Here is a 21,167-nt window from a genome sequence, read left to right on the forward strand (position 1 = left end):
TTGCGGTGGGGACTCTGCTCGCTAACATTCCCTTGCTTTGGCGCCTGGCACGAATCAACTAACCTAGCGGTGGCGATGATGGTGATCATGGGGCCCTTGAGAGGAGAAGGGGAATGCTGGGAATTGTATGTCTGCTTGCGGTTCTCTCTACATTTTGTAGGTGTGCTCCTTGTTTGAAGCTGTCATGGTTGTATTGACCGCTATCTGGTACTTGCATGTAACAGAGGGTTGCATTCAGCTTGGACCTTGCTGAATACAGCTCTCGGAGTATATTGAATTTAACTTGCTAGTCTTTTCTTTTAACTTCAGTAGGACTAGCACGGAATACCACCCAGAATCTTTGTGGCTAGGCATAGGGCAGTCAAAGCAAAATGTGGATCGATTTGATTGATTTAGTTTACTTATGTGCCGCCTTTCCACAGTGAGCTGTGTCAAAGTGGCTTACATCTACTTATTATCAGAGTATAAGGCTTTTAGGAGGGGTTGTTGAAGTTGGGAGAGAAAGCAGTTTACAAAACATATCAAACTCAAATAAGACCCCCCCCAACAATTTAGCAAACGCATGTTGCAAAATATTGCAAAAGAAATAATCTAGACTTCAATACACAAAATGAAAAATGGATATGGACTGCCTTCAAGTCGATTCCAACTTATGGCAACCCTATGAAAAGGGTTTTCATGGTAATCAGTATTCAGAGGTGGTTTACCATTGCCTTCCTCTGAGGCTGAGAGGCAGTGACTGGCCCAAGGTCACCCAGTGAGCTTCATGGCTGTGTGGGGATTCGAACCCTGGTCTCCCAGGTTGTAGCCCAGTACTCTAACCACTACACCACACTGGCTCTCTCAATACACAAATACAAAGCAAAAAGAAAGCCAACAGTCGACAAAGTTCCAGCTGCTGGTGCAGGTCTTCTTGCACTCCAAGGACCCTCGGCAGCCTGGCTTAAATATCGTCCAAAGGGACGGGGGGGGGGATTCTTCTTACCAGGCTGAATGATTACAGCTCCCTCATCTCTCCTCCAGAGGAGACCAACAGCAGCAACAGGGAAATGCGGGGGAGGGCTATGAGGGCGGGTCCTCTTCCCCAGCCTCTTGGAAATTCCAGCTGCCGGTGCAGGTATACCTTTTGTCTTGGAGTGCTGAAAGGAGAGTGGTGGTGTTCATTTCAATGATCCTGATTTTTTTCCCAATTTGTTGTGTCCTGCGGTGATATGTAGAGCAGATGTGGGGGAACCTGTCACCCTGCCAGATGTTGCTCGACTACAGCACCCGTCAATCCCAGACCATTGACCATGCTGGCTGGGGCTGATGGCAGCTGGAGTCCAACACCATCTGTAGGGGCCTGGTTTCTCCCCACCCCTGGTGTTGAGGACTGTTGTGCTGAGTGGCATGGGTGTGTTTGTTCATTCATCCAGCCTCTTGGCTTTTGTGCTGGCACAGGAACCTCCCAGATCTTTCACAGAGCAAGGGCTCATAGCCTGTTGACTGGGCGGTAAGCACTAGTGCTGGGCCTTGGATCCTCAGAAGTAAAACACCACCCTGAGTGACTGCAGAGTCAAAACAGTACAAAGGGATGAGTATAGTTGAAATCCCAGTTGGAGCCAATGAGCAGATCCCAACAGAATTCCCCTGGAGGATCCCATTTAATCAAAAGCCTGAGGACAGATGCTCTGTGTTTGTTTGTTTTTTTTAATGTTTTAGCTATGCTAGGGGTGGGAGACCAGTTCGGCTACATTTCTCATCATCCCTGACCCCATTGGCCATGCCGGCTGCAGCTGATGCAGGTTGGAGTCCAGCAATAGCTGGAGGGCCATAGGTTCCCTACCCTGGTACATGCGCTTTCTCAGAAGCATGCAGGATTGATTTTTCTCCCCTTTGCCAAAATGTGGGCACTGGCATCATTCCAAGGGAATGTGGAAGCACCAGGATCCCTTGAGGACGGAGCCTGTACTCCGGGGGACAGATGTGGAGTAAATCCTATGAGCCTCCAAAGGGCTTGCCCAGGATGCCCACCAGGCAGTATTACTTGGCTGCAGCATTGACTATGCAAGGCGGATGTCAGCCCATTGTTTCGGGAGCTTATGTTGAGAAAATACACACTTGTCTGAGTACAAGAGTTAAGTCTGCAGAAAAATAAAATTAAACTGTTAATACTGCGCTAAGGGATTCAAGTGAATTCAGATTCACATAGTTCATGTGAAGCCAGCATACAACTGTGCAAAACAAAAAAAGGCCTCAAAGGCTTGCAGTATTTTCTTCACCTTTGTCTCTGATATGCTGCCTTTCTATGTGCAGGGATTTCCACCACCACCAGCAGCGTGCAGGAGCATTTAATCATTTAGGCTTCAATCCAGTACTCAGAAGTAAGCCCCACTGGGTTCAATAGGACTTTCTCCCTTGAAAGTGTGTATTGGATTGCAGCTTTAGTCCCCTTAAATATTAAACGGACACCATCTCTGTTACCTTTTTGGCTACTAGTGAAGACCTTTTTCTTTCAACAAGCCTTTTAAGTAGAGACCTTATCCTAGTCTGCCTCTGTGTTGGAATTGCTTTTTAATATGTTTTAAAAAAACTTTTTAAAAACTTAAAAAAATGTTTTTAAAGATGTTTTGTTTTAATATGTTTTTCATGGTTGCTTGGTCTGCGTCTGTGTTGGAATTGCTTTTAAAGACATTTTGTTTTTAAGATATTTTGTTTTTAACACGTTTTAAAGTCCTTTTAGTGTTTTGTTGCTTTTTGGCCCCTATGGGTTCCTTCTGGGAGGAAGGGCGGGATAGACATTTAATAATAATAATAATAATGTGAGCCTCTCAACTATTATCTGAAATGATAAAGCCCCAGACTTGATCGCTGCCCACCCAGTAAGCACTAGGCCTAAGAGGCACATAAGAAATCTATTGATATGGAGTCAATGGCAAGGCAGTTTAATATATTCTTAATTCTAATTTCCGTTGGCACCAGATTTGGCCACACTCCTCAGTCCATCCCTCACGTGCTTTCTGGCACAAGAACATACATCCCTAGCAGCCGATCAGCACGAAAGAGGAGTGTGTTAGCCACTGAGTGGTTCACTCACCTCCTTTCACTCTGATTGGCTCCAACCAGCAGGAAATGACAAGGAAGCACTTTAGAAAACTCTTCTCAGTGGCTAACATACTCTCCTTTCATGCTGATTGGCTTGTAGGACACTTTAGACATTTGGACCTGCTCCCAAAAAACTAAGGGGTCTAAGACCCCAGATGACTACTGTGATGCGTCCTTCCCTGGCTCTCCCTGTCAGGTTCCTCCCTGCTCGTGGTTACTGCCTGTTTCTAGGCACCACCAGGGACTCCACCAGTCCGGACCGCACTCTCTTATGGTTTCTCTCCCCGCTCTAGCACAGATCTCAACAGATCCCCCTGCTAGGCAACCACCAGTAACGTCCCAATACTAGTATTCCCAGAGACTCTGAATACTGGTATTGTTATTCTCTTCACCGCTGCCACCATTTGTTACAGTTCCCCTTCAGCCTTGGTCATTACCTTACCCTCCCTTCTGGTCTGTGAAACCCCAGCCAAGGATCAGGCCTTTGGTAAACCAAATTAAGTATTTATTACAGATAACAAAGCTAACAAGATTAACAAGATTTCTTCTTAAGGCACATAAGCATATGGTTTTACTCAATCCTAATCCGAACTCCACCTCCCTCCTGGTAAACAACTCTCTAAACCCCACCAAGCAATCCACTCTTTCTCTTCTCCCCCCAGATTCCACAATTCACCACCTCACATTTCCCAGATTTACCTGTCATCCTTTCATTTATACTGTCAGCCATTTTAAACATTCAGCCAATCATCAAGCATTCTATTGCCCATTCACTCCCCCTCCTCTTTCACTACTTACCATGTATACTCTAAACAACCAGCACTTACCATATATACACTAATATATAGGAACATCACAACTACGCCCCTGCATACACATGAAATGTCCTGTTCAGATCCCATAGATGTACAGCAACCAGTGTAGGCTGCAGCCTCTGCTGCATTGGGGGGGGGGGCGTCCTGGGACTAGATCAGATTTCCTTCCCGAGCCCCTCCAAACCACCACTGTGCGCACAAGCACATGTTCTGCGGTTGTATCATTCCAAACTGGGGGTACCAAGGAGAGCCTGTGTGTCGTACGCCAACTCTAAATGCTTGCTCTTGTGCTGTTTGTCTTACTGAGGCTGTTTCTCAGGGGGCACACATGCACCATTTCAACCTTTCATTGTTCATTCATGTATAGAAGGCCAGGAAATCGTCTAGGGAAGATTCATAGACTATTTAACCCAGTTTCTGTTCACTGTGCATTTAAGGCGTAGGCTTGCAAAAGATCAGAGGCCCCATCAGAGAGAGGACTGGAGTATCCCAAGGTAGGAAGGGATTTGCTGCCCTTCGTAAACACTACACTTGGTGTAGCCAATGCTGTGCCCTCCAGGTGGTGTTAGACTCCAACTCCTGTCAGTCCCAGCAAGATAGCCCAGCACCATCCCTGGGCTCAGTGGGCTGACTTGGCGTAAGGCAGCTTGGGGAAGGGCCACAGCTCAGTGGCAGAGCATCTGCTGTGCATGCTGAAGGTCCCAGATTCAATCCCCGGCATCTCCAGGTAGCACTGGAAAAGGCTTCTGCCCGAAAGCCTGGAGAGCTGCTGCCAGTCAGTGTAGACAATACTGAGGTAGATGGACCAATGGTCCTGCTTGGCATAGACAGTTTCCTATGTTCCTATATTTTGTTCTTTATAATAGCATCAATACAGCAACCTGTTTGCCACTGACTCCCCTCCTCTTCTTCCTCAATGGCTGTTGTGATTGAACTCCAAAAACCGTACAAGTGCTATTAAAGGTGCCAGGATGCATATAACACACTATAGCTGTGCCTGCTTTTCAGCGTGGGTTGTGATTGCCAAGTGATGTGTTTGGAATGGACTCTGGGGGGATGCTCCTCTTCTCTCTTCCCCAGTGTCCAAGCTCCTGCTCTGACCTTCTGCTCTCTCCATGCAGCTCCACGCAGACGCCATCCTCCTGCTTTACAACTTTAGTGGCCAGCTCAGCGGAGAAGCCCTGGTCACTTTCCCCAGCCTGGACTCAGCGAAGAAAGCTGTGGCTGAGAGAAGTGGATGCCTCTTGGGAAGCCACTGTGTGGAACTCTGCCTGATCTAACCCAGGGTAGACCCTCTGCAGGGTGGGGAGGAGTTAAGAACAAGCCCCGCTCAACCCCTGTGCCTTTTTAAGAAGAGCAACGTCTTCCTTCATCAAAGTGCCTTCGCTTCCTCCTGATGTGCCTGAGCAACAGTCCTCACAAGTGGCTTCAACTGAGGGGGATGGAAGTACACCCTTCCCAAACAGAAGCTGAACTTAGTGCTAGAATGCTTGATCTAAAGGGTGTTGCCACGAAAATCCCCCTTCCTCACCCTTTAATTTGAAGATAATCCATAGCACTTCAGTAGTTGTAATGACAAGGGATGCATTTTTTAAATTTTTTTATTTTATTTCTATATAGCTATCTGGAGAGGAAAATGAAGCCTATAGATTTCGTTCATATTTTATTTTGAAACCAAGTTTGCCAAAAATATCTTGTTTGTTTGTTTGGCAGAGAGGGGTGGGGTAGGTTGCCTGTGCCTTCAGCGAGGGCTTGTGGAAGGCTGTTTTCTTGGAACGTGGCTTGGCAAACAACGCTTTGGGATGTTTATATTGTTTCCTTTACTTCACTACAGAACAGCTTGGAAAGCTGCATCCAAATGAAATTGCAGAAGATGCTTTTCAGTTTCTTTTTTTAAAAAATGTGTCATTTGTGAAGTACAACACAAGTAAGTAAATACAATAAAGCCATATCTGTCTCCTAACATACAGGCTGTCAACCTGTAAACCAAAAAAAGGAAGCCCAAAAGTTTTTTTTTAAATTTCACTTGGACAAGAATGGCACATAAACATTGAGGACTAGTAAATTATATTTTGTTTTATTTAAGCATCATAGCTCTCAGATACTGTATTAAAGCATTTTTGCTCTAGTGCATGCCATTTGTTTACAACATTATTCTTTATTTGTATATTATGAAGCAACCAGAGAAGTTGAAATCTAATCCTAATTAGTGCATGTCTCTCCTTTTTATGTATGTATATACATGTTCAAAGAATATCGTTTTATGTTGCGTAGAGTGTGCTGAGACATCTACTGTAGAAGCACTAAATGATTTTGTTTTTACCGTGCCTTGATCCAGGACTTTTCTCAAAACGTGCAATAACAGCGGAGGCACCCAGAAGGAGCTCATTTTTGCAAGAGGCTGTTGGGTACCCTGTGTATCCAGGGTCTTTTCTTTCTTTTTTTGCTAAGAGTGTACAACTTGGAGAAGTACTTAAAGAGAGAATCAGCCTCTTCTTCCCACCCTGAATGATGATGTATGCCTCTTTATATAATAAATAAAAAGATGCTTGCAGGAAAAAGAGAGTGGCTTTCTTTAGCATCCCTGGGTTGAAAAGCTGCAAGAGGTGCCAAACTGGAAAAGCTGCCTTGGCCATACAGTTAACAGCAGCTTGCATGTTGGTTTTTGAGAAATGGATAAATTAGTGTGATGAAGTGGCTGACAGAACTGGGCAGTTCCTGCTTCTGATAACCTTTCCATTATGACAGGGGTGAAGAACCTTTAGTCTGCCAGATGGTGCTGGATTCTAGCTCCAGTCATCCCACACTATTGGCCACGCTTGTGGATGCTAAAGGGAGTTGTAGTTCAGCCGCATCTGGATGGCCAAAGGTTCCCCACCACTACTTTATGAACTTGGCTCCTCTAGGCTTCAGCTCCCTCTTTTGCAAGATTGAAGCACTGGCCTACCTTACAGGGCTCTTTATATTTTCAATCAATATGTTTATCGCTTTGTCCAAAGACCATTGCGCAGCAGAACTGAACGCAAACCATTAAGACATTAAAAGACTTTCATACAATATCAAAAATGACAATTACAACTAATAGATAAAATATATGGCTAGCCTTAAAGTTTTACTTGTAAAATACATAAACATTACTGTAACAGAAAGTAAAATAATATTTAACATCATGTCCGAGACCATGTTGTCCGTCTCTAGCGCCAAACCTCTATGCCACTTCACAGAGATAGAAGCCGAGTACTTTTCCCTGCATCTAGCAGCAGTCGCCACGAGATGGAGATGAGACGACAGGTATGAAGTGCTTTTGAACAGTGCCTGGCACTAACTGAATGTAAAGTGCTGGCAGGTGGATATTGCAGTCTGACTCAAGGGGCTAGGTTTTTGCAGTTGCTGTTTACTTGTCCCCGTCCCCAAGACAAGCAGAGATCGAAGGAGGGAAACTGTGCTACTGACATTTTCAAAGCTCATCAACCCATTAGACAGAATTGGTTTTGGGGGATGATCAAAACGGTTCTAAAACGCTGTGTCTTGTCTGTTGTCTATTCACCCCGTAGTACAGGGGTTAGGGAAATGTTTTCAACCCGAGGGCCGCTTTCCCACCACTGCATACCAGCAGTAAGGGGCAGAGGCAGAGCAATGAATTCAAATGTGACTGCCTTGGTTTTGGTAGGCTAGTTTCTACACAGGCAATTGCCCCTGTCTGTCCTTCAGCCAGGCAAGCAAGAGGTCAAGGACACTATCCAGCGAGGCAAAAATTCTCAAGTAACGGAGGGTGAGAAGCAAGGCCAGTGAGGGTGTGGCCTGAGAGAGGGTGTGGCTGGGGAGAAGTAGCTTGAGGAGAACCCCAAGGACTAGATGGGGAGGCCAGGATGGCCACATTTGGCCCTGGACCTGAGGCTTACCCACCAAACATCTGCCTCTTCCTGTTTCCTTTGACCACCTTTCCGCTCCCTCTGACATGCCAGGACCCCTCTGCCTCCATGCCTTGCTCTGGTTGCTTTATTCCTTGTGTCAGTGGCAGAGCTTGGAAAAGTTACTTTTTTGAACTACAGCTCCCATCAGCCCAATCCAGTGGCCATGCTGGCTGGGGCTGATGGGAGTTGTAGTTCAAAAAAGTAACTTTTCCAAGCTCTGGTCAGTGGGGCAGTGGAATCCACTCCAGGTTTTAACCTGAACTTTCAACGAGCTGTCCAAGGTGCTACAGCTCCTCGAAATTTTGGATTAAACCTGGAGCGGATTCCACTGCCCCACTGACATGGAGCCACCAGCCACCACTGCCTCCATATGCTGCTTGATTCTGGCTCCCATCATCCCTGGCCATTGGCCATGGTGGCTGGGGCTGCAGGGAGTTGGCATCCAGCAACATCTGGAGAGCCACATGTCCTGGTATCTGTGGTGGGTGGGTGTGAGAGTGAGAGAGTGACAACCATGTACGTCCTTGTTCCATCAGTGGGACTCCTTAGTGAGATCCATGCAGGAAAACAATATTGTGGAAAACAATCTTGTGTAAAGCAACCCTGGTTGATTCTTTTGAGATCAGGGGAGGGGAAGCTGTCCCCTTCTAGTTGCTGTTGGACTCCAGCTCTCACCAGCCCCAGCTATCACAGCCAATGGTGTCTACAAGGCCACTGGTTCCCCATTTAGGCAGTCCTAAGAAATGTGTCACCATTCCATCCCACCAGTAGGTGTCACCTTTACACTGAAGTTGACAGGGCATGAACCAAAAGCCAAAGCCGACCCGGGGGATGCTATGGCCCTTATAGCAGGGCTTCCTCAAACGGTGGCCTGTGGATCACACGCTTCATGTCTGAAGGACACCATTTGAATTCTGTGAAATGCAAACTGTAGTACAATAAAACTCAATATAAGCAATAAAAGAAGCAATAAAGATACAATTAAATATATAGCACCTAGCGCAAGGCATCGCAATTGCTACAACAGGCAGAAAAAATTGGTCCGCCTTGGCAATTCTCAAGGGATCGGGAGGAGGGAAGGCTTGGGAACCCCAACTTGGAGCAAGTATATCACTTGCAATAATGTTACCACAAAAAAAGATCTTCCAAGAAAAATACACTCCATAGGTCGTTCAGTCTGGCACTCATTTTAGCCATAAGTGCAGGAAAGCTCCATCTTTCTGAGAAATGCTGTTACTTTGAGAGTTATTTATTTTTTAGTCATTGAATTTACATCCTGCCCTTTCTCCAGAAGGAACCCAAGGCAGCAACAAGAAAACCAAACAATGTAATAATAATTTTTTAAAGCATTCTAAAAATCACAATTAAAACATTTCAAATACAATTACAATTAAAAATATTCTAAAAACAATTAAAATACTATAAAAACACAGCTAGAAACATTCTTTTACCAGTGATCTTTGAGTTGCCAGAAGTAGTCTGCTTCAGCCATCAAATGTCTGGGGAAACAGGAATGTTTTCAAATTCCTCCTGAAAGACAAAAGTGATGAAGACAAATGCACCTCATTTTCCACAAATGGGTACCACCACTGAAAAGGTTCTGTCACAGCTATTACCAACCAGGCAGCATTCGGTGGTGGCACCACCAACGAAGCCTCGTAGCGTCTGAGCTGGTTGATATTGGGGAAGGTGCTTTTTTTTAGATACCTGGGTCCCACATCTTTTAGGGCTTTGTATGCTAGTATTAACACCTTGAAACAGTCCCAGTAGCTCCCTGATGGCCAGTGCAGTGTTTTTAGGATCAGTGACATATGATCCCATTGGGCTGCCCCCCCTTACCAGCCTAGCAGCCATGTTTTACACTAGCTGCAGCCTCCAGATCATCATCAAGGGCAGCCCACATATAGCAGATTACGATAGTCCAGACGGGCAGTCACCAGATCTTACATCCAGTTGCAGCAGATTTAGAACATATGTGTAAGCATACTGGGATGGCCACTTAGGAACTGCCAAAAAAAGTGGACAAAAGAAGGTACACATTTACATAAAATGGGCGGTGGTTGATGACAGTCCTACTCAGAGTAGACCCATTGAAGTTAATAGACATGACTAACTTGGGTTCATTAAATCCAGTGGATCTGCTCTGAGTAGGACTTAGCTGAAAACAACCCAAGGTTAATATGCTAGTCTGTATTATAGTAGAGAGATGCAAATTTAAACATGACTGCTTTAATTTCAGTAGGAATACACGTCCCCGTAGTAGGAAAGATTGTGACCAGGTGGTCTGTGGGTCTGCTCAGTCTGCCAGCGACTTCAACCCTTGCTCTTCCCGTTTATGGTTCTTTTTAAACTGGACTGGGACCTTTGAGTCTAGAACAACTTCAGCTAGAGGACTGTCCTCTGTCAAGTGGGGCACCAGTTAAAGACTGCCAGGAACCCCCCCCCACACACACACACACTTAGTTCCATCCTACATAGATGCAGGATCAGGTCCCCAGTCAGCAGGGCTTGCTGGTGGAGAATGGCTGGAAGATAAGCCAAACAAAGAACAGCTGTGGAGAGATCCAGATGTTGACAAAGAGGCCTCAGAGTTCCGTATGAGGAAGGGAAGAGGGTGAGCCAGAGTGAGGGCCTGACTGGCATTCCAGCTGAGCCAAAGCCCCGCAGAGAGAAGGGGCTGGGAAGACACTCGAGGAGCCAGCCGGCTACAAGGCGAGGAGTGAGGCCTTCCGGTAGGCCTAACAAGTGCCTCAACAAGGAACTGCTGGAGGGGGTTCACGGGGGGGGGGAAGTGTGAGTGGGATGCAACATCCTGCTCTGATAAACGGAACAATCCTGTGGCCGTGGTTACTTGGGTGCAGGAAGAGCGGGATACAAATTAAATAAATAAATAATAAATAAGAGAGGGGCTGGGGGCCCAGATCCTGAGCCTTTTGATGTGCATCTGCGCATGGAAGCCTAACGCCACCCTCTTGCAAACACTTCATTTGTCGGATTTATTTTTGGAAAGATTAATATGCCTCTGTCCTCGTGTCATATGCAAAAGAGGGGGGGGGGTTAGCCATCCTTTTTTTTTTTTTAGAAGGTGGTGTGACATTGAGAAAGCTGTGAAATTGGCTCCTGTTTTAAAAGCCCCCGAGACCCCAGATGACTACATCCCCGATTGCCTACCTACTTGAGGGAGCCACAGTCCTCCCTACATCGGTGAAAACAGCTGATGTACTCCAGAAGAGCAGGTGCTGGGAAGTCTCTTCGCCACACCACCACTTTTGAAAAACTTGCAGGTTGCTTCAAGCCTAGATGGGGAACTGTTTTTGTTCCCGTCAAGGGCCACATTTTCTTGGAGATAATCTATCAGGGGCTGCATGCCTGCAATGGGCAAGACCAGAGGTGGTGGTAGGGCCGCCTCTTTTTAAAATCTGCTATCTCCTTCCTCTCCTTTTCCCTTCCTGCTCAGCAAGCCCAGATCCGATCGTTTCCCCTCTCCTCCTTCCATTGGCCCATCACCTTTGCCTCTCCCGCCGCAATCCCTTCTTTTTTCTCTGCAAGCTGCACTCACCCAGCTAGAATTAGGATGACGGCTGGAGGTTCCCCTCCTCTGTTTTAGGCCCTCAGCCTCAGTGTTTCAGTCTGTAAAATGTAGCTAATATTAGCTTACTTTACAAGTCAGTTCAAAGGACTGCTACGAGGATATTATTAATGGATATTGACTGACTTAGATGCATTAATTTCAGTGGGTTTACTCTGAGTTGAATGCAACCTATGGATGAATCATTTATTGCTGTCACAGACCAGAAGAGGAATGCAACCTATTGAAGTTAATGGACATCACTAATGTAGGTCCAATAAAAACATAAGAAGAGTCCTGCTGGATCAGATGCCTGTGGGAAGCCCGCAAACAGGACCCACGTACAAGAGCACCCGCCCCTCCTGCGGTTTCCAGTTATTGGTACTCAGAAATATACTGCCTATATTTGGGCTAGTAGCCATCGATAGCCTTATCCTCCGTCTATGTTGTCTAATCCTCTTTTAATTTCATCCAAACTGGTGGCCCTCACTGCCTCTTGGGGGAGCAAATCCTATCGTTTAACTCTGCGCTGCCTGAAGAAGTCCTTTCTTTTGTCTGTCCTAAACCTCCAACCTTTCAGCTTCCTTGGATGTCCACAAGTGCTAGAGTGTTAATTAAAAAACAAGCCACTCAAGGCTTGAAATGGTTTCTCATGTGTTCTTGTACTGCAGTTTTTATCCAGGGGTTAGAAAACGCATGAGAATACCCTCTTGCAAGATGGCTGCCTGGTCAGTTTTTAGAGACCCTTCTGGATGGAACCAAGACAAATGGCCAAATGTTGTCGTGACTCTTAGACCAGCTCCGATTGTCAGTTAGATTGTTATTTTTCATAACTGGTTCTCTTGAGGCTGTAACTAAGTATTTTATATTTTGTCTGTTGGTCAACTGACCGTGGACATTTTTTTTTCTTAATAACGTTATTTGTTATTTAGTTTAATTTTTGTAAATTGTATTGCTTTCATTGATGTATTTTTATACTTGTGTTTATTTTTCTTTGTAAGCCGCCTTGAGGGCCTTTGGCCAAAAGGTGGGGTATAAATAAATTTAATAATAATAATAATAATAATAATAATAATAATCCTCATCATCCTCATCCTCATCCCTTGACTGACATTAAAAGATGGATGGGGAATCTTTTTCCAGTCTGAGGGCCGCATTCCTTTCTGGGCAATTTTCCTAGGGCCACGTGCCAGTGGTGAGCAAAAACAGAGGCAAAAGCGGTCAGAGAAACGAATAGAAACGTTACCTTTGTACAGAAGGCTAGTTTCTACCCACACCTCTCTCTAGCCTCCATCCAGGCAAGCGAGAGGCATGATCAGAGTTTAGGGACCTATCCCAGCCAGGCGGAAACATCGAGAGTGCAAAGCAGGGCCAGCGAGAGGTATGGCCTGGGGAGTGTGCCAGGAGCCAGACAGAGAGGCTGGGAGGGAGGAATTTGACCCCTGAGCTTGAGGTTCGTCACCTTGGCATTAAAACAATACAAAACAAAACACCTGGCCAGTACCCTTGTCCCTCTGGCTGCTGGAAGAAGCCCAAACACCCTCCCCCTCACTGCTGCAGGTGTCAGATGGAGCAGAGTCCATTTTGTCAAGGACTTCTGCAGGGGGCGGAAAGTTCCTTCCACTCGCTTTTCTCCTGCTTGAGGTCTGGGGCAGTGCTGGTCTTCCTCTTGCCACAGCATTCTTAACACATAAGGCCTAAGGGCGCACAGAAAAACAGTATGATCTCCGTGGCAGGCTCTTTGCGGAAGCTGACGTGCCACCTTTGAGGAACACAGGCAACTGCTTTTTAACAAGTCAGACCATTGGTCCGTCTAGCTCAGTCTACAGTGACAGGCAGTGGCTCTTCAGGATTTCAGGCAGGGGATGTTGTGATGTTCCTATATTAATGTATATATGGTAAGTGTTGTTTTAGAAGATACATGGTAAGTGGAGTGAAAGAGGAGGGGGAGTAACTGGGCAGTAGAATGCGAGATGATTGGCTGAGTGTTTAAAATGGCTGAATGTATAAAAGGAAGAGTGAGAGTCGAATCTGGGGGGGAGAAGAGAAAGAGTGGGTTGCTTGGTGGAGTTTGAGAGAGTTGTTTGCCAGGAGAGCGTGAAGAAGGAGGGAGGTGGAGTTCGGATTAGTATTGAGTAAAACCATATGCTTATGTGCCTTACGAACAAATCCTGTTAATCTTGTTAGCTTTGTTATCTGTAATGAATACTTAATTTGGTTTACCAAAGGCCTGATCCTTGGCTGGGGTTTCACAGACCAGAAGGGAGGGTAAGGTAATGACCAAGGCTGAAGGGGAACTGTAACAAATGGTGGCAGCGGTGAAGAGAATAACAATACCAGTATTCAGAGTCTCTGGGAATACTAGTATTGGGACGTTACTGGTGGTTGCCTAGCAGGGGGATCTGTTGAGATCTGTGCTAGAGCGGGGAGAGAAACCATAAGAGAGTGCGGTCTGGACTGGTGGAGTCCCTGGTGGTGCCTAGAGACAGGCAGTAACCACGAGCAGGGAGGAACCTGACAGGGAGAGCCAGGGAAGGACGCCTCACAGATGTCCCCAGCCCTAGCTGGAAAGGCTGGGGATTGAACCTGGGATCCTTGGCATGCAAAGCAGAGGCTCTGCCACTGAGCCATGGCCTTTCCCCAGTTTTGTTCAGTAAGCCTGTGGTTCTCAAACCGTTTTCTCCAGAGGCCAGTTGAAAATTGCAGGGGGTCTTGATGGCCCACCACTAAATGAAATGAAGGATGGTTGGTTTTTGTTCTACAAATCAAATGACATACTTGACTCATAGTGCCAGGGTTATCAGTCATCAAAACCAGCACCGTATTATGAAAAGCATAAGCCCTAAAAACTACGCTCTTGAAAAAGGCCCCTTTAATTAGTCAATTTTTAGGGGGAAATTAGTAGACTGCACCAGCACCATATTATGAAAACCACAGGCTTCAGACTAAGACTTTGTTAGTCTGATCAATAATCTAGTCCTGATCAAAATGGTTTTGATTGTTACTTGAAAAAAAATAAATCAAGTGCAGGGCTAAGGGCAAATATTCTTGACTGTGCTTCAGCCTTGCTGTGGTCCTGCTGAATGGAGCTCACAACCCACACTTGGAGAACCTGTAAAGCAAGCAAATCTTTTCTTCCAGATCTTGCTCAGGGGAAACGGGTTTTGCATACTTACAGCCAAAGCTGGTTGTGCATAGGTCCGATTGGCTGGAATCTGCAATGTTATAGCCATCTCGCGTTCTGGAGCAATTTTTCGGCTTTTTAAACTGTGCTTTTTGTTTTTCAAACAAAGGAACCAGTGTACATTGATCCGCATAAACATACCTGCAGAGTTGGAAAGGCAGAGACCTCTTTAGTGACGTTCATTTCATTATTATTTCTAATATCTCAGTGTTAACCCTGCCTGCACACACATGTACACAGGAGTAGCCACTTAACATATCGTTAAAAAAAAGGAATGCAGCATCAAAAACGGCAGCTTTTGCATAAAAGTTGCATACACTTATTTGTATGTAAAGATGAAAATTTAGAACAAATGGTTATAACATAAATAGAAATGTCATACATCTCATCAAAGTGGGGAAGATGGTGACCTGTCTGCTGATGGGCAACTCCAAGGTCCTTCCTGCTGTCTTAAGGTTCTTTATCTTGAACCTGGACTTGGACTGGGCAGCCACCCTCACACACACATACATAGTTTTTATTTCTAAACAGGTTTCCGCTATTTCAGCCAGTTAAGCCCCTCTTAAAATTGACCTCCACCTAATCACTCTAATTACTGTGAATGTAGCAGGTCCATGGACACAATGTACTTTTCAAGGCATAGTAAGGGGTGCTGGTGGGGAACCATTCCTACCTTTTGGCAATCGCTCGAGCATTTTATTTCATTGTGTGTACCATTGTCCTAATGCGCGACACAGAAAGCAGCTTACTGAATGCTTGGAAATGCAGAAATGAGGCCTCTTGTAGCATACCTGAAATAGTAGTTTAATGGATGTGGTTGGCAGAAGAGGAGGAGAGGCTGGTCTGAGAGGTGTCAAGCGCGGTCACGGTGAATGAAAAAGGCCTCGGCCAGCTTTTAAAAGTTCTTCAATGAAGCTGAAATAGAGCCCATTTCCTGGGAAGACATTATATGGAAAAGAGGGGGGTGGGCTGCTAACCAACAGACCCATTCTTTGCATTGAAGAGAGAAAAACGGCCCCACATTTGTTCCTAAAGTATCTGATATGAAAAATATGCCTTATTTATTTCTCTCCAGGGTAAAGATTTTCTGTTGAGGGCCACATTTCCTCAGGGGTGATCTGTTAGAGGCCGCATACCAGAGACAGGTAGAGGCAGAGGTAAAGCTGCGTAGGGCACCTACTTCTCTCTCTCTCTCTCTGCCACCTTCTCTTTTCATGCCACCCATGTAAAAGTAGGGACCCTCTTGCTGTAGACATGTGATTAAGACTTGGCTCTGGCCAATTTTCCTAATATAATGTACTTTTCTATGCTCTTTCCATTAATATATGCATTTGTACATATGCATTTTTCTACACATTACTTACAGAACTGCATTGCAAAATTCAGAGAAATGAAAATTTTAACAGATGGCTGTGTTTCAGCTCTCATATTGTTTTGGAAAGGAAAAATTAGGCAGATTCATCTTTAAATGCAAACTGAATAAAATTTCTCACCCACCCCTATTCTTAGCCACCATAAGGGCTTACAGAATCCACGTTTCTTGTCCATCAGCTAATCCTCACCCCATAGGGACAGCACTTAAAAGTGCATGAACATCCACAAATATCAAGATTTTTTCCAAAACAAAGAAAATACAAAGCATTAAAAGACATCACAGGACACAGCCATGATGTATATCTCAAAGGGGTCATTATCAGCATTACACCATCAGCCTCGAGTCTATCTGATTAGCCAATTCCTTCATCTGGAAGCGCTGTGGAATCCAATATACCCGGAACATCAGTTTTTGTTGACACAATCTCAATTTTAAATCGAAAGAAACGCTACATGTAAAATCTAAAGCAACTTTTCACTTCTGACAGGTCTGTGCTCTGATCTAGCAAGGGCAACCCATGTGTACAACCTCTATTGAAAGGGGCAAGCACCGACTAGCCTCACCTTACACCCCTTTCTCCTCTTCTTTGTATAGTCTTTTAAATGAAGTTTAGGAACTCGGTGTGTTCCTGATCTATGACTAGGAATGTAAGGAGGCTTCATTTTCCATTCCACCCTGTATTCATTGCATGTGTGTTGTTTTACTTAAGATTACTTGACTTCGGATTACAAACAAAACAGTTTATTATTTTGTTATAAATGTAGGACACTGCTGAGCATAAGACTTCCAGCAAAGGCCTTGCTTCCTGAACTCGGTCACTCCTTGATCTGCTGACTGGTTTCAACCAATCCTGACTAGCAACTTTGCTCTACAGTTCTTAAAGAGACAATTAACTATTCCTACAGCATGCTGCACTGTTTCCGTTCCACTGCAGTTTGTCTTCTGCCGAAAACGATGTTATTTGTCTCGTTGTCTGTTGTGGTGGAATTATGTAATTTATGTGTATTGTGTGGTCATTATGTTATTCTACCCTATTCATTTTCAATGCAAAGGAAACACAATGCAAATAAAGAAGGGAGGGGAACGCAGTCAGTTATGTATCATTTGCCAGCAAGAATAATAGCAAATAATTGTATTCAGCGGATTGATTCCTGTTCTGGACGTAAGAACATAAGAACACCCTGCTGGATCAGACTAATGGCACATCTAGTCCAGCCTCCTGTTCTCACAGTGGCCAACCAGATGCCTATGCAAACCCCCCAAGCAGGACTTGAGTGACAGAGAACTCTCTCCTCCTGCCGTTTTCAGCAACTGGCACTCAGAAGCATACTGCTTCCAACCATGGAGGGAAAGCATAGGCACCTTATCCAACATGCATTTGCCTAATCCTGTTTTAAAGCCATCCGAGTTGGTGGCCATCATCACTGCCTCTCCTGGGAGCTATTTCCATAGGTTACCTACACGCTGTGTGAAGAGCCACTTTCTTTTGTCTGGCCTGAGTCTTCCAACATTCAGCTTCATTGGATGGTCATGAGTTCTAGCATAATGACAGAGGGAGACAAAGTTTGCTCTATGTAGTTTCTGCGTACCATGCAAAATATAGTGCTTTAGGACCGAGGTGCACAAGCTGTGGCCCTCAGCAGCACCATCTGCTTTTCTGAACAGGAATGCGGGAGAAATGTGATGGTTCACATTTTAATAAAAAACTACCTAATTTCACTTCTCAAACCAGCACATGAATGGAAGCATAATTATCCTTTGAAATGTGCACTTCTCCAGTTTTGAGATTTGTGTGCAGTTCTCCAGCCAAATAATGCATACACAAGTGTGTTTTCCTGGTGGGGTGCATTCCTGTTACTTTTTTTTACAGGTGGCCCCCTCCTGTCCCCTTCCAATCCACCACCACCACCCCACCATGGAGAAGGAGGCGGCAGGAGAGGAGGGCCAGCCAGGCCGAACAATACAGCAGAGGCCTCAACAACACCCTCTCCAAGCAGGGCCAGACTGTGGAGGAGGAACAGGAAGAGGAGGTACCACACCAGAGGACGAGAGACAGGCTGTAGGCTAGGGCAGGTGAAAAATCTGCTTATTCCGACCAAGGGGTCCTTCCTCTTCTGCTTCCTGTGGTAGTGGGGATGGGTGGCAGATCGGTGGCACTAGTGAATCTGTGGTTTGTGTGTGTGTGATAGAAAGGCGGCTGCAAGAGGTGTGGCTGCCTGAGGTGGCATGGCATGAAGGGACTCTGCACTTCTAGATTTGCCACTACACCAGTGTGCATATAAAGGGAAGTGTGCATAAAAATGAATATATTCGTGAAAATATATAACAATACATTATAGTAGGGCAAGGGTTGCCAAATTTTTTAGACCAGAGGGTAAAATGGCTGCCATGGGGGCATGGTAGAACACAAAATGGCTGCTGTGGTGGGCATAGCATAGCATGCAATTAAAGGGTATATAGTCATTGCTGATTTTCCACCCCCGCCAAGCTGATGCTTACCATGAGAAGTAAGCTATCTCCTGCTGGTTCTGACTGTGGCACAAGAACGCTGTTTTCCCCAAGGCAATCCTAAACCAAAGCATACGCTGCAATCCTGTACTCACCTAGGAATAAGCCCCATTAAACACATAGAGACTTACTTCTGAAATAGACACGTATAGCATTGTACTGTAAGTTAACTGTGCAGTGAATTCTTAATCAGTGCCTGGACATCAGATCCTGCGCTGCAGGACTCATTTCACATAAGGCGTCTGGCAGCTTCGCTGTACAGTTTTAGGTGAATGCTGAAGACACACCTCTTTACCCTGGCCTTTGACACCCGAGACATGTACTTTTAGGACCCACCCTATTCTGGGACTGTAGGTTGTTTCTAAATGGTTTTTAATGTTGTATTTTAAAATAGTTGTAACCTGTACTGGGACCTTTGGGTGAAGGGCAGGTGGTTAATAATAATAATAATAATAATAAAGATTAGAAGGATGCCTTGTTTCATAACTTTATTTCTAGGAGGGCTAGAGACTTACTTAAAAAAAAAAAGCTCAGAGTTGGGGGCACCAATTAAAGCTATGTGGGCACCACAGCAATCTCTGTATTAGGGAAAACTGCTTGCAAAAATGCATACATAATTAGAAGAAATTTGCACTGAAGCACTATTTTAGGCTGCATTAACAGAAGTATAATTTCCAAATTGCATGAAGTACTAGTTCCCCTCTATATGGCACTGGTTAGGCCTTATCTTGAGTACTGCATCTATTTCTGGATACCACACTTTAAGAAGGATGCAGACAAACTGGAACAGGTTCAGAGGAGGGCAATAAGGATGGATCAGAGGACTGGAAACCAAGCCCTGTGTGGAGAGACTGAAAGAACTGGGGCCGGCTACCTATCCCCCTCCCCAAAATAACCACACACAGACACACATTTGGAGCAGGGCATACAAGAATGAACTCTTCCTTGCAGACATCTTTAAGCAAAGACTGGGCAGACATTAATATTAGGGATACTCTACTTCTGGACTTCTGAACTGGGGTCTCGGACTAGATGACCTACAAGCCTTAAGAACCCTCAACCTCTCCTTTCTGCTGCAGGAAATTGCATAGGAATTCTGTCTGCACTTTTTGTTTTCTCAGTCCATGAGATAAAAAAAAAAGTAAAGAAAGCTGAAAATTGAGGGTGTAACAGAGCCCACACAGTGCTACTTAGCCCCCTCCATTGTGCCGCTAAAGGCCTGGCTAAGATTTGAACAGAGGATTTTACAGTTCTTTACTCTTCTGAACACTAGACCTTGGTTACAAAGAGCTTATACATGTGGTGGTTTTTTCCCCTAGCAGGAATGGGAGAAGCCTGTTCTATACATCTTTGGCAAAGGGATGGGAGCATACTGGCCTCCCCTTTGCCATGATGTCCTTCCTGGGAGGCAGAGGGAACAGCCACCTAGCGGTCCACAGTCCCCCAGCTGATGAGTGCCCTGTTCTTCAGCCCCCCTAGCCCAGCCCCAGTACACACGCCCCTAGGCTCCAAGGTGCCCATGAGAGGAGACATTTCTTCCAATGGAAGCCAGCAGGTCCCTCTACCTAGTCAGCTCTTGAAGGGTAAATTGCTTCTGTCACAGCTCTTCATCTTAAGGTGAAGATCCTTGGAATCAGTTATGGTCTAATTGCCCCATGTGACATGGCAGAAGGGTGAGACAGGGCTTGAGTTGCAACTCTATTCCATGGAAGGTTAGTCATTTTATGGCATCTCTTAGCCTCATCGGTTCACACAAGCACCAGCTAATTTCACAGAAAGGAAAGCCCGAACCCACAAGCAAATTATCCTTCTGTCAATCGATCTGCAGCTCCAGCTTTACGCTATAATTACCTCTTAATTACAAGATAAGAATGTGGAGCAGGGTTCAAGCCACCCAAACTATATTTAGAAAGCCTCAGACATCACTGCTTAATATGAAATCACTGGCACTTCCATCCAGCCCCTCTATTTATATCGCAAGAGATGGCAGTGGCGCCATCAAGGAGACGAATCCAAAATTGGTCAGGGCTCTTGCTCGGTCGGGTGATTTGGATCCTTGCTTTCTTCACATAGACAGATGCAAATGCTAAAAGCCTCAAGGCTATAGATCTGGAAGTTGGGAATCCTGCATCTACAGAACACTTTGGTGGTACAGGCATATCTCCCATCACTAGTTTTTGTAGCTTGTGTTATTAAAAAGTTATCATGCACTATCCATCTTGCAATGTATCTTCAGTTCTGAACTAGAGATGGAAGGATCTGGCCATTTCGGTTCTCTCCGCTTCTCATTTTTCCAATCATGAATTCAGTTCTCCACATTTCTGCAGTGATTTGCTATTTTCTAAAAAAAATCCTCATGAAAATTCTTCAGCGTTTTAGCACACGTTTCTCCTAACAAACATATTTTTGTCTGCAGTTTTGAGGAATGTACACATTTTTGCAAGCAATTTTGCATGCTATGTTCACTAAAATATACATTTTTATGCACGTTTCCCTAAGATAAGCATTTTGGTACACATTCCTTTGCTAAACAACTGCAGTAAAACAAAGCTAGAATGACATACAAAAATGGTACAGAGTCCAGTCTTATGGACTGGGGCAGCCTGTCCATAAAGAAATTAGCTCAAGACTTTGTTTTTGCTGCAGTGGGTGTCTTATTAGGGCATTATCCTCCACGTGTGAAGAGAAAGAGCGGGAGCCTGTTTTATATGCATATGCT

At 45.1% G+C, this 21,167-nt stretch overlaps 1 protein-coding gene and 1 long non-coding RNA gene across 13 annotated transcripts in view; one reads left to right on the forward strand and one right to left on the reverse strand.

The window, feature by feature from the left end:
- Positions 1-6,460, forward strand: part of ESRP2 (epithelial splicing regulatory protein 2) — a 93,251-nt gene extending 86,791 nt beyond the window's left edge. For 7 of the 12 annotated variants that reach the window (XM_061594634.1, XM_061594632.1, XM_061594630.1 and 4 more), the window contains one exon: positions 5,021-6,460. In XM_061594634.1, coding sequence (XP_061450618.1) covers positions 5,021-5,179 — 159 coding nt within the window. In that variant the 3' untranslated portion in view covers positions 5,180-6,460. The remainder of the gene's footprint in view (positions 1-5,020) is intronic. The other 5 variants (XM_061594642.1, XM_061594636.1, XM_061594641.1 and 2 more) reach the window with 1 other exon arrangement.
- A 2,789-nt stretch (positions 6,461-9,249) lies between these two features.
- Positions 9,250-15,985, reverse strand: LOC133369370 (uncharacterized). The gene is made up of 3 exons (XR_009758877.1): positions 15,357-15,985; positions 14,558-14,706; positions 9,250-9,343 (listed from the first exon to the last, which is right to left on the reverse strand). It is a non-coding gene; the product is annotated as an uncharacterized LOC133369370 (long non-coding RNA).
- Between the last annotated feature and the right edge of the window lie 5,182 nt (positions 15,986-21,167).

Source organism: Rhineura floridana, chromosome 13, assembly GCF_030035675.1.
Source record: "Rhineura floridana isolate rRhiFlo1 chromosome 13, rRhiFlo1.hap2, whole genome shotgun sequence".
NCBI classification, from domain to species: Eukaryota; Metazoa; Chordata; class Lepidosauria; order Squamata; family Rhineuridae; genus Rhineura; species Rhineura floridana.